This window comes from Carassius auratus, chromosome 4 (genome assembly GCF_003368295.1).
Source record: "Carassius auratus strain Wakin chromosome 4, ASM336829v1, whole genome shotgun sequence".
NCBI lineage: Eukaryota > Metazoa > Chordata > Actinopteri > Cypriniformes > Cyprinidae > Carassius > Carassius auratus.
In genome coordinates this window covers 5,912,856-5,925,672 of record NC_039246.1, presented here as the reverse complement: position 1 = coordinate 5,925,672, position 12,817 = coordinate 5,912,856, and the positions used below count along the sequence as shown (strand labels likewise).

The following is a 12,817-nucleotide window of genomic DNA, read 5'->3' as shown; positions in this document are numbered from 1 at the left end:
CTCCATCAAGAGGGTAGGGGACCTGCATGCATTTTCGGTCAACGATTCGTGCCTAGAGTTCGGGCCGGCTGACTCCCAGGTAATCCTGAGGCCCCGGCCTGGCTACGTGCCCAAGGTTCCCACTACACCCTTCAAAGACCAAGTGGTGAACCTGCAAGCGCTGCCCCTGGAGGAGGCAGACCCAGCCCTGGCTTTGCTTTGTCCTGTTCGAGCATTAAGGTGCTACGTGGACCGGACGCAAAGCTTCAGGACCTCAGACCAGCTCTTTGTCTGTTACGGAGGCCGGCAGAAGGGGAATGCCGTCTCTAAGCAGAGGATGGCCCACTGGATTGTGGATGCCATAACCCTGGCTTATCAGGCTCAGGATGTGCCCTGCCCGTTCAGGCTTCGAGCTCACTCAACTAGAAGTGTTGCATCCTCCTGGGCGCTGGCTCGTGGCGCCTCGCTGACAGATATTTGTAGAGCTGCGGGCTGGGCGACCCCTAACACGTTCGCTAGGTTCTATAACCTTCGTGTAGAGCCGGTATCCTCCTGTGTTCTCACCTCAAACGGGTAGTGGCACTGAGAGGCCCCGGTTAGTGTCGGCTTGCTAAAACTGCTCCAGAGTGTCCGAACTGTAGACCCTGTTGAGTTCCTCCATCACCCTAGGCAGCTGGACGCGGCGGAACGTCCGGCGCCAGGCCTTCATGATGAATCCGTGAGAACCATGGAAGGCTGGGCTCCATATTGAGACCTAAGCGGTACTCGTATGTGTATAGTCCACGGTATAGCCTTAGAGCCCGTGTTTCCCCGGCAGACTTCTGCCTTCCCAAGAGGGTTTTAATCACCTCAAATTTCTCCGTATACTCCTAAGCGGATGCTATATGTGTATTTGCCTCCGAGACCTCCTTCGGGAAGGATGGGGCTTCCGCAGCGTCCCGGCTCCAAGCGGACCGGGTACGTTTTCCCAGTGTTATCCAATCTCACCCAGTGAGGTAGTGCTTTGACAATGGTGAGTGGAGTTACTTGTTCTGAGCCCCGGCCTACACCTAATAGGGGCGCAGGCGGCTCGCACAGGGCACTGGAAGGGGCAGCACACATGGCGCTTTGATAGGGATCCCATATTCGTCGGTCATCCGACGTGGCGTCGAGAGTGACCGACTGAAAGGGAACGTCTCGGTTACGTATGGTAACCCTCGTTCCCTGAAGGAGGGAACGGAGACGCCACGTCCCGTCGCCATGGTTGCTGTACCGCCGCTGAGCTGCCGGGTTCCCGGCTCGGCTCCTCAGCGAAAAACTGGTATGCATTGCACCTGCTGCCCTCTTATACTCACGCAGTGATCAGCGGCAGCTGGATGCAATAATTGCATGCCAATGTGCATTGGCTCGTTTAGTTTACACTCGAAGTAGATTGGTCTATCGAAGCGATATCCCATATTCGTCGGTCATCCGACGTGGCGTCTCCGTTCCCTCCTTCAGGGAACGAGGGTTACCATACGTAACCGAGACGTTAAACATTTAATCAAACCGCTGGGTCAAAACTTCCCAGTTGTTGGGTTTGTCCATATTTTACTTAGCGCTGGGTTGTATTAAACTCACAGCTGTAACAAAATCCCATCTGGTTACTACCAGTTTGAATTCATTCACTTTAGCTCAGTCAACAACTTGGCCTGCTTTGAAGTCATCAAAACTTCATAAAATATTTTATGTCCAAAGAAATCAATTGGAAAAAAAAATAATAATACAAATGGTCACAGCAGATTTTTCTAAATGTATGTGGAATAAGTGACCCTTTGGTTTATTTGTGAAAGTTGTTTCTGCCGTCCCCTACCCTGCAGTCTTTCATGTAGATCATTAGTTTAATAATAAAAACTTTTCTTGTTTTGCGTGATACATTCATACTATTGATTACTCAAATGTGTAAGTAAATGTTTGTATCACAGCTCATATCAGGTCTAATGATGGGGCAGCAGCCAACATGAAAACCATTTGAAAACACATGACTAAAGCCCTGCAATTTATATTGACTTGATCATATTAACACACTGTGTCTGTGCCAAATATGAAATGATGGACCAAGCATAATGATTAATAATTCATAAATGAATTGCTCTGGGTCTGTGCTCCTGCAATATTCGACACAATTTCTGTAATGTCATTGAAAAATACGACTGTATCACTGTACTGCAAACGTTTAATGCGAACGTTAAAAACTGTATGGTAGGCCTGCAACAAAACTTACATTTTTTTAACTTTGAGTGATGACTCAAATGAATCAGTGATTTAATTCATTGAAATAAACTGTTCATTTATATGAATCAATGTCAGCCAAAACTGCTCTGTCCATCCTATTTTTAAACAGTGGTAATGTCCAATTTAGATGAAGAGAACAGGTGATACATGTTTATTTATCAAAACTAGTTTGTAAATGAACTGAAAGAGTGAACATAATGGCAATGTGAAGAAATTATTATGAAGCATCTTGCTTTCACATGGAAGACCTCAAAGCAGCAGAGTGTTTTTGATACACAGAGACGACAAAATGATTAACTGGATGCTTGACATTCATTGGACATGATGCAGATATTCATACAGTATGCATGTGAAGTCCGAATTTCAGGAATTTAATTGGATACATGTATGCTTATGAACAAACCTTAACAAAATAATTATTTATTTAAATAGGAACATTATATATAATATATTCATTTCATCTAGGAAAATCTACTGTCGTACAATCATCTCTTAAGTATCATCATTAGCATATAAACTCATTGCAATTTCCCACATCTTAGCCTATAAAATCTATTTATAGATTTCAATTCTTAGGCCTATATATCTCTATAATTAGAAAGCAGGGAAAATACATTTCAATCTCTTATTTATTCTAACGGTATGGTGCCCGGGAGGTGGCGTGTTAGGTTCACTTAGTGTTGTTGTGGCCATGACATAATAACTCGTGGGAACGTCATGTTGTCGAGTTAATGACATCCTTATGTCGTGACCTCTTGATGCTATGTTGAGGGCCACAAGTTTAATGTGTAAATAAACCTGTGTGTCCATAGCAACCCGGAATTATAAAAAATGTATAAAAATTAATTAACATTAAGATTTAATTTAATATTTTTATATTATATTACATTAACTTAGAGCTATATGTTTATATTTATTGTTGTATATGCTAATTATGGTAGTATTTGCTACCCTACCTTATATTTTGCAAATAAACGTCTAACTGTTATGCCAATATAGTTTAGAATTTATGATTGTATTGATGCCCATGTGTGATGATAAACTACATGAATGATTAAATCCTCAACAAAACACTACAGTATTTATAATTATTGTCTATTTAGCAGAAATAAAATGAAATATATGTTCAATTTAAACTGCATTCCAGCAAAAATTCCAGTCAGCATAATCAAAGCTTTACTGGCATGTCGAGCATTTACAGTAAGCTATTATTTACAAAAGTACGCAGAACGTTAAGTAAAGATTGAAAAAAGGGGGAAAATGAATATAAACGAATATAAAAATACAACCAATTATAATAGGCTAATAATAGTAAATACACAAATATTATTGGAGAAATATGGTCAGTTAATGGACTTACAAGACTGTAGGATGGATTAAAAAATAATAATTTTAGGCCAATTTTATAATATGCACTTTACATAACATTTATTTATGATAAACTTAATTTGAATGCTGACTATCATATGTAATACAGCACCAGTAGCCAAGGCCTATGGTTAATATTATTATTTAATAATGTAATGATTTCTATAATAAGTAATATAATTTCTTTATTCAATATAAAATATTAATTAATCCATCTCTGATAATCTCTGATAATAATAAACTCGCTGCCACGCGAAAAATATGTCGATCCCTCAATTAAGAAGTTGCGGCATTGAGAAATGCATGTTGTTCCCTCAACATAATATCTTGAGGCCGCGACATAAAGATGTTGTTACCCATGAGTTAACATGGCATTCCCATAAATTAATACCTTGTGGCCACGACATATTATCGCGTTCCCACGACAAAACTATGTGAACCGACCATGTCACCTACCGGGTACCATAGTGGGGAATGTTGGAATGAGTTTTTACTTGCCAGGTTTACATTATTGTAATGACTTTTTGTATTGAATGATTGCCCAAAACCAGAATGGACAAAGTCAGGACAACATACATCCAACAATAATGTGGGGAAACGTCACATGCTGTATGCTTAAGCTGTTTCCATAAATAAGGCTTGTGAACAGTTTGACATAACTCAACACAGTGAGGTAAACACACAGTAAAACAGCCAATCAGGACACTGAGGTAGATGCTTTCGCTGATGAGTGATTATGAAACTATATCAATAATCATAAAAGAAATAAAGACACAAACTTGCAGCAACCTTTGCATTTCAATATTTATACTGCATAAAGTATTACAGGAGGAAATCAATGTATACACATTTCCTTGAAACAAAGAAAGAAAGATAATGTAAAATGATTTAGCAAAATTTTAAAAAGCTAGAAAAATAACCTTTCACCAGTTTAACCGATTCCATTTTTATATAAAACCTATGATACTTTAAAAAAATAGATATTTAACAATGTTAACCTCAACAGTCAAGTAATTTGTTGTCATTGATAGTTGTTCCCACTTAAAATGACTACTGAGTTTGTTGAAAAAAAAAAAGAAATTAAATTAACATAATAATCAAGATTTATTCCTTTCCCAACTTTCCATGCAATCCCTAACATGTTTTGGTATAGCACATGATCTGTAATGTTTAAATGTGACATACTGCTGGTCTGAAGACGAATATTCACGTGTACATAGTCACACCTGTCCCAGTAGCATGTTGTTGTTTTAAGGGCACATAAACATCAAGATGCATCTCACAAATTGTTTGTGCATGTACTCTGTGATTTCAAGTAAATAGTTTCTACCTCATCTTCTTCATCTTCACCACATTGTCCTATCTCCTCATGGTTAGATTCCCCATTTGGCAATATGATTCCTTTTGAGACATTGTGCATAATTCCTTTGATAGGAACAAGTGAATGTGGTTTAAATGAAGTTTGTTTTATCCCATGTTCTGCTGCTCTGGTGAAGGTTCATATTGTCCTTGATGATACTCTGCTGCATGTATACGGTATGCAGATCTGAAGGACAGGAAGTCCAGTTTCATGACTGTACCTGTAAACAAAGAGAGTACAGAACTATTACCCATTGCATATTAAAAGATGTTAAAAGATGTTATTTTATTGTGTATATGACTGGACCATCCAGAAGCCACGACCAGAGCGACTGATTTTAGAGTACATTGGATAAACAGGCTATATCGAAAGAGTTCTTGGATGAGATTCATACATTATACGTTAAGACAGTGATTTTTTTTTTTTTTTTTTTTTTGCATTTTTGAAAGTTTTGGAATCCCTGCATTAAGACATTATTGTTATTTAAATTTGTGTTATTATACATCATTACATTATTTGTTATGTTGCCATTAATGGTAAAAAACACTCACTAGTAACACAACTTCCAGAGGTAACATGTGACCTGGACACTGGATATGCATGAGCATAACAGCAACCAGAATTGGGCAATGGAGAATAGAAAATGTTAATTTTTCAGCTAAAGATGTTTTCTGCATAAAATACCAATATGACTACGACAAACCCATATATAATCTTCATAAATATTAACAGATCAAGGTTATTTAGATGGACTGCAGAGCAGTCAATAGAGCTGTCACAGCAGCGTGGTGTAGTACACGATATTCAAATGCATCTAAAAAAAACCCATCTCAATAAATAAATAATGTAGAATGTATAAACATCTTAAACTTAAAATGTAAACACTTAGCCACATTTGATTATAGTCAAATATATAATGTTACTACTAACTCTACACTTTCAACAACAGTAACACCACAACTGAACAGCAACGCCATCAACAATAATAACAATACTAATGGTAATGTGACTGTCATTGACGGCATCGACAGTAGCCACTGGTACTAACATCACTGCCATTAAAACTACTGACCATAACAGTCATGACAGCATCACCATCTGCAGTAATGGTATCACCAGTAATACCACAGACAGCACCATTACCGGTTTTAAAACTGCTGCTGACAGTAACACTGTAGACAGTAACACTGTAGACAGTAACACCACTGACAGTAACACCACTGACAGTAACGGCACCACCAGTGACAGCATTGGCAGTAACATCATTGACAGTTTCACCATCTGCAGTAATGGTACCACCAGTAAGACCATAGACAGTACCATTACCAGTTTGAAAACCACCACTGACAGTAACACCATCTACAGTAACGCCACTGACAATGACACCATTAACAGTAACAGCATCAACAGTAGGAGCAATGGCAGTAACATCAATGACAGTTTCACCATCTGCAGTAATGGCACCAGCAGTAACACCATCAACAGAAACTCCACTGACAGTGTGACACTACCAGCAGTAACGCTACTGACAGTAACAGCACTGAAAGTAACACCACCAGCTGTAGTGGTACCACCACTAACACCAGTCACACCGTCAACATCGACATTAATACATTGATAATAACACCACTGACTGTATCGTAATAAACAACAACATCAACTTTAAAAATGATAATATTTAAAAGTAAATTGTAGAATGTAGATATTCCTCAGTTTTTATATGTTAAAAACCCAAGGTTTATTTAATCCACTACTGTCACCTGAAGTGCCATTATATTGCTGATATTACAAACTATTGATAATTTTTTTTTATTCTTAATTGTTAATACAATTTTATTTATTTCACTTTTTAGGTTTTTTTTTCGGTTTCTGACAAAGATTATTTATGCAATATATACAATTACACAACAGGCTTTTTTTTTTTTTTTGCTTCTTTCATTACTTTTTTAAAATGTAAATTGTCTCTGATTATGAAGCACTGATATATTTCATGCTCCAAAACATAAAAGAAATTAAATATTTCAAAGAATAGTTACATGTAAAAACTCATACAGGTTCGGAATGAGTAAATAATGACACAATATTCATTTTTGGGGTGAACTATCCCTAGCTGAATCAGTTTAAAGGGGTGGTTGATTGCGATTTCGCTTTTTTAACGTCAGTTAGTGTGCAATGTTTCTGTTTGAGCATAAGTTCAATGCAAACAGAGATACTGTCTTTGTAGGTCTTTAATGCCTACAAAAAACAATAATTGAGCCATTGATAGAAGGGACAGAGCAGTGTGGAATAAAGGTAAATTATGTGAAAATAATTTTTAAAAACAAAAAACAAATCATTAACATATGTTAGACTGCACCCCATAAACACAATAAAGCCTAGAAAGAAAGAAAAAAAACAGTCAACCACCCCTTTAAGAATTTGAATCATTCAATGGAAACCCTAACTAGACTGTCTTAGGAATATCAACAGTGTGCTGCCGTGCAACCCTGTAAATATCCTCCCCGTGAAAGCCCGAGCTAAAGCCTTGCTGTTTCATTTTCACTGCACCAACAACTGCAGCAAGCCGCAAAGTCACCCTGACCTATTCAACACCTGCGAGCTGTAACACAAGCCAGTAGCACGAGTGCCACACATGACAACCGCATTATGCAGTCGCTTTTATTGTGTCTTGCTCGCCATATTTTCCAGCAGAAATAAAAAAAAAACCTGTGCTTGTCAGTGCTTATTCAGATCCTTAGACAGAGTATGAAGGGACAATGTTCCTGGGCCATTAGGAGATATATGAGAGCCACGTGATTGCCACTGATCATCTGTGAGTGTCGAAGGCTCCTTGATTATTAAAGTATCCACAGCTTGAAATAACATGACCTTTGCAGAAGTGAACACAGCAGTCAAGTGTGGATGTGTGTGTAAAATCTATAACTTTAAGTCTATAAGTCTTTATACGTCACTCTTACTTTTTCTTTTTCTTTTTTTCATGCGACCAGACCAGCATTCCTTCATAAAACATTAAACACACATGGTCAGTGCAACACAAAGTGGGTCAAAGTGGGTCAGGAAATAACCCCCCCCTCTCTCCTCATGTAACCTGGCACAGCAGTCCAAAAGAGTTAGGAAGATGTATTTAATATAAGATTATTATTTATGCTTTGCACTGCTCGGTTTATGGAACAAGTTTAGTTGGACTGATGAGAATGTATATTTGTGTGTTCCCCAATGAATTCAGTGACTATTTATGACAGATTTCAGCTATCACAGGTATATACGTTACATATTCAAGATGCAAGTTTAGCTATTTGTTTTGCATTATCTTACCATACATTGTAACATGATAGAGTAACAGTTCCTCTGAATGTGTTCCTCTGAAACAGTTATCTCAAAGAACAGCTATTGTACACAGGCTCAATTAAATTATACATTTTGGCTTTATCAGCAAACAAAGTCATAAATCAAGACACATACTGCCCCCTAGTGTACACACACAACACAGAAAGAAAGTCTACAGTTTGATCTTGTGGTGTTGTTTTAGTATGAGATATTCTAGTTTGGTAATATGCATACCGCAAGTCTTACCTCATACACTTTTGCTCTTTAAGCAACTATATTTATAGACATAGACACAGTTATATTGCATTCAATCGTGTGCTTGTTCCCTACATGAAAACAGGAATTAATATCAGCGTACATTATATTTTTACACACATATATATATATATATATATATATATATATATATATATATATACATATACATATACATATATGTATATATATATATATATATATATATATATATATATATATATATATACATATATACATATATGAAACTAGAACAGGTTTTCTGTAAGCCTAGGTTTAGGATTAGGTTAGGGGATAGAAAATATTGTTTGGACAGTATAAATGTATTTAATCTATGGAAAGTCCCCACAATACACAGAAACGTGTGTGTGTGATTGACGTATTGGCAAAACTTGTCAATATTTCCAGTTTATACTGTTTGCACTTATTTTGTTTGTATATAGGCCTAAACATACTGGGTTCATATGTATTATTATTAGAAACAGAGCATAGTATAAATATCTCTCATAAATAGCTAATTCTGAGATAGTCTACTTTACAACACATACACAGTTATGTTTTTTTGGATTGTGCAGTGTTACATACCTCTTCCTGTCTGAACTCTTCCTGCTAATGTGAAAATCCAATAAAAAAAAAATTTAAAAAAAAAAATTTAAAAAAAAAAAAACTTGATGTGGTGTGTCCGGAAATCTGTTTAGTTGTTTCCATTTTCAGTTAGTCCATTACTGACATTGCTGGCGTTGAGTCTCCTAGTCCAGCCAATAGACAGAGACTTTCCTTTCTCACAGTGACGTCATAATGAATCCGATTTTGTGCTGAATTCATGATGCCCTCTCCACGCTGTTGCAGTGCAGAAATGAAGATGTCTCTCCATTATTATGGATGTGGACTCATAGTTTAACTAGACCTGATGAGAATGTAAACCTGCCTACCTGAGGGTTGATGATTTTTCCTTAACTGAATATATGAAAGTACCTAGTTTTAAAATAAAAGCACCAGAAGCCGTCTTCCATGTGAATAGATTTAGGGAACAATAATAGCCCAATGTCACCAGAACCGTCTGGAAAGTTGCTATGGAGACACATGTAGTAGCCTATGTTTAAAGACTGCAGTTTCCACCGTTGTCCACTAGATAACGCTAGTGTATTTGAAGAAGAACTCGTGTCCAGATTTGAGCGCACGCTGTTGAAATCGAGCCTCTCCTCATTCATCCTCTACACATCTGTTGATAACATGACGAAATGAAGAAGCTTCGTGTTGATTATCAGTGTAAGCCTGTATCCCTGAAGTGCTTCTCCATAGTACGAATAATGTTATCAAGTAGCTTTAAGATAACCTTTCAATGCTTATGCAGTGACAACCTGAAAATGCCTAAAATTACCTATCACAAAGCTGGTTTGCTCTTCTACTGATCGTCCTCAGAAAAAAAATATATGTTTTTTTTTTTTACTGTGATGTGTATTTCTAAATGTAACGTTACATATTGCAATAATAATATTTTAAATAAGCTGTAGCAAACGTTTTTTTTTTCTTCCCAAAATGACCTTGCAGTCGAACTGCCCTATTAAAAAAAAAAACATAAAAAAAAAAAAGTTACACGTTGGTCCTACTATTTATTTCAAATGAGCAGTATGTAAACGTCTGAATCGCACTGGCACCAAATTTCTGGAAAACTAACAGATCACGCGCCAACGAATTTGTGGACAAAGTTTAGTATACTGCTAAAGTGCTACGCGAGGATTTAATCGTTCTATTTAATTTTCTTTTTCTTTTTTTTCGCGCCTATACAACTACGTCTCGCGCCTCTATGACCTACAGTCACGTTAATGGAAGAGAGTTCCGAAAACAATCGCACATCACGTCATAGTAAAATCCTCACAGATCTACTCAAGCCACGTACAGCGCGAGGGATGAGGATGAGGATGAGGATGTACTCACAGAGACAGGTGCGCTTCTTTGGGTTTCTAATGCTCGGCGTTCTACATTCATACATCAGTAAGCTTCCCTGTGTATGCTTTATGGGGGCTGCAGTTGGTGTACTTGACTGAATCTCCATCCTCAGAATCCAAATAGTCTGATTTAGAAAGGGACGCTTTGCTGTCTCTCCTTTTAAATTCACCGAACGAGGGCTGCTGCTGGCCACACGTCACGTGCGTGTACTGCATCTGCTCCTCGTGCTCGGTCTCCCTGTGGTAGAAGTAATTGAAATTGGACACGATGACGGGCACTGGAAGCGCAATGGTGAGCACACCGGCGATGGCACATAAAGAGCCCACTATTTTGCCCCCGATGGTGACTGGGCACATGTCCCCGTAGCCAACAGTTGTCATGGAAACCACTGCCCACCAGAAGGCATCGGGGATGCTGCTGAACCCCGATTCGGGGTCGTCCGTCTCGGCGAAATACACGGCGCTGGAGAACAGTATAACTCCGATGAAAAGGAAGAATATGAGGAGCCCCAGCTCTCGCATGCTCGCTTGCAGGGTCTTGCCCAGGATCTGAAGCCCCTTCGAGTGTCTGGAAAGCTTGAATATGCGGAACACCCGCACCAAGCGAATGACCCTCAGGATGGCCAGAGACATGGCCTGCTGGCCGTTACCCTGATGCTCGGCCAACTCCAGACCCAAGGTGATGAAGTAGGGGATAATAGCCACGATGTCAATCGTGTTCATGATATTCTTGAAGAAGGCGGGCTTGCTTGGGCACGCGAGGAACCTCACGAGCAATTCAAAAGAGAACCAGATTATACACAGGGTCTCCACAATAAAGAAGGGGTCTGTGAATGGATTGGGCTTCTTTGAACTAGCAGTTCCATTGAGTGCGAGGTGCTCCTCGACCATTTTCCCGTCTTCCCTAAACTCTGGTAAAGTCTCCAAGCAAAAGATGACAATTGATATCAAGATGACGAGCACCGAGACGATTGCGATGCCCCTCGCGGGTCCAGAGCTCTCGGGGTACTCGAACAGCAGCCAGACCTGTCTCTGAAACTCGTTTTCGGGCAAAGGTCGCTCTTCCTCCTTGATGAACCCCTCGTCCTCCCTAAAATTCTCAATGACTTCTTCTCCTAGCTCGTAGAATTTGATCTCCTCCATGAAGATGTCCACGGGAACATTGACGGGTCTCCTCAGCCTGCCTCCAGACTGATAGTAGTAGAGGATGGCATCAAAGCTCGGTCGGTTCCTGTCGAAGAAGTACTCGTTCCTCAGAGGGTCGAAGAAGCGCATTCTTTTCCTGGGGTCACCGAGTAAGGTGGCGGGGAACTGCGCCAGTGTTTTTAGTTGGGTTTCGAAGCGCAAGCCGGAGATGTTGATAACCACCCGCTCGCAGCACTCCTGGTCTGCCCGTTCAGGGTCGTAAACATCTTGGGACAGGGCTGCCAATGCCACAGTCTCTTCGAGGTTCTCCCCGGGCACCACAGTCATGTTTGTCCCCTCAAAAGGGCGAGTCGGTTTCGCGCCCTGCTTCTCGCGCTGTCCGTGGCAGATAGTCAGGGCACTTGTGGAGCGGCGCGTGTCGCGTCACTTCGCGCGCATTTTACTCACGGAGGTTTTTCTACATTTCCTCCCCAAGCTGAGGCTGGCAGTCTGGTCGATTGGCTGTCACATTCACAGCATTTTAAGCAGCAATGCCCTCCCTCACTCTCTCGCTTTCTCCAAGCGATATGGCAAGCCGTTGTAACATTTATTAGTTTAAACAACAAACAGAATGTTACAGGTGCTTTTTCATTAGTCTAATATTCTAGTATTCCAGTATTCTAAGTATTCCAATTAAGGTTATGTAGTTTTCAATTTCAGTAGTCGGTAACTATTCCATATATGCATTAATTAATATGTTTGGAGTAGCTCCACTTCAGTTGACTTTAAATAAAAAATAAATGTCCATTTAAAAAGTGATAGGTTGCTCCAAAGACGTTTAAAAGGCTTTGGCATTTATGGTGCCATGTGTTTCATTATTATGTTGTTGTATAATGTGAATCAATAATTACTAGATATGCACATGAAAATGATCTTATTATAACAATTGCAAAACTCATTTAATCTGAAAAGGTTAACAGTACATTCTCTTAATTGTAAACAGAAATAGTCACAAATACAGAACAGGGTAAACCATTTAAGTGAGAATTTGGATACAAACACACATTATCTGTGTAAAAATTCAGAGATTTTATTCTTCGAAGGCTGAATTCAAAGACAAAGTGCATCACAGCAGCATGAAAAAGGCTGTCCAATTTCAAAGGTTAGTTTAAATGTGTCCATTAAATGCGTCCTTTGTTTC

General features: G+C 39.2%; 1 protein-coding gene across 2 annotated transcripts; it reads right to left on the bottom strand.

The window, feature by feature from the left end:
- Positions 1–1,509: 1,509 nt before the first annotated feature.
- On the bottom strand, positions 1,510–12,281 carry LOC113057145 (shaker-related potassium channel tsha2). 2 transcript variants are annotated; one of them, XR_003277779.1, is made up of 2 exons: positions 9,128–12,281; positions 1,510–5,180 (listed from the first exon to the last, which is right to left on the bottom strand). XR_003277779.1 is itself a non-coding variant. In XM_026224269.1 (2 exons), the coding sequence occupies exon 1, from the start codon at positions 11,962–11,964 to the stop codon at positions 10,528–10,530; it is 1,437 nt and encodes a 478-aa protein (XP_026080054.1). In that variant the 5' UTR covers positions 11,965–12,281; the 3' UTR covers positions 1,510–5,180; positions 10,481–10,527. The 2 variants fall into 2 exon arrangements, 1 of the variants encoding a protein (XP_026080054.1); XM_026224269.1 differs by having other exon boundaries at positions 10,481–12,281.
- Between the last annotated feature and the right edge of the window lie 536 nt (positions 12,282–12,817).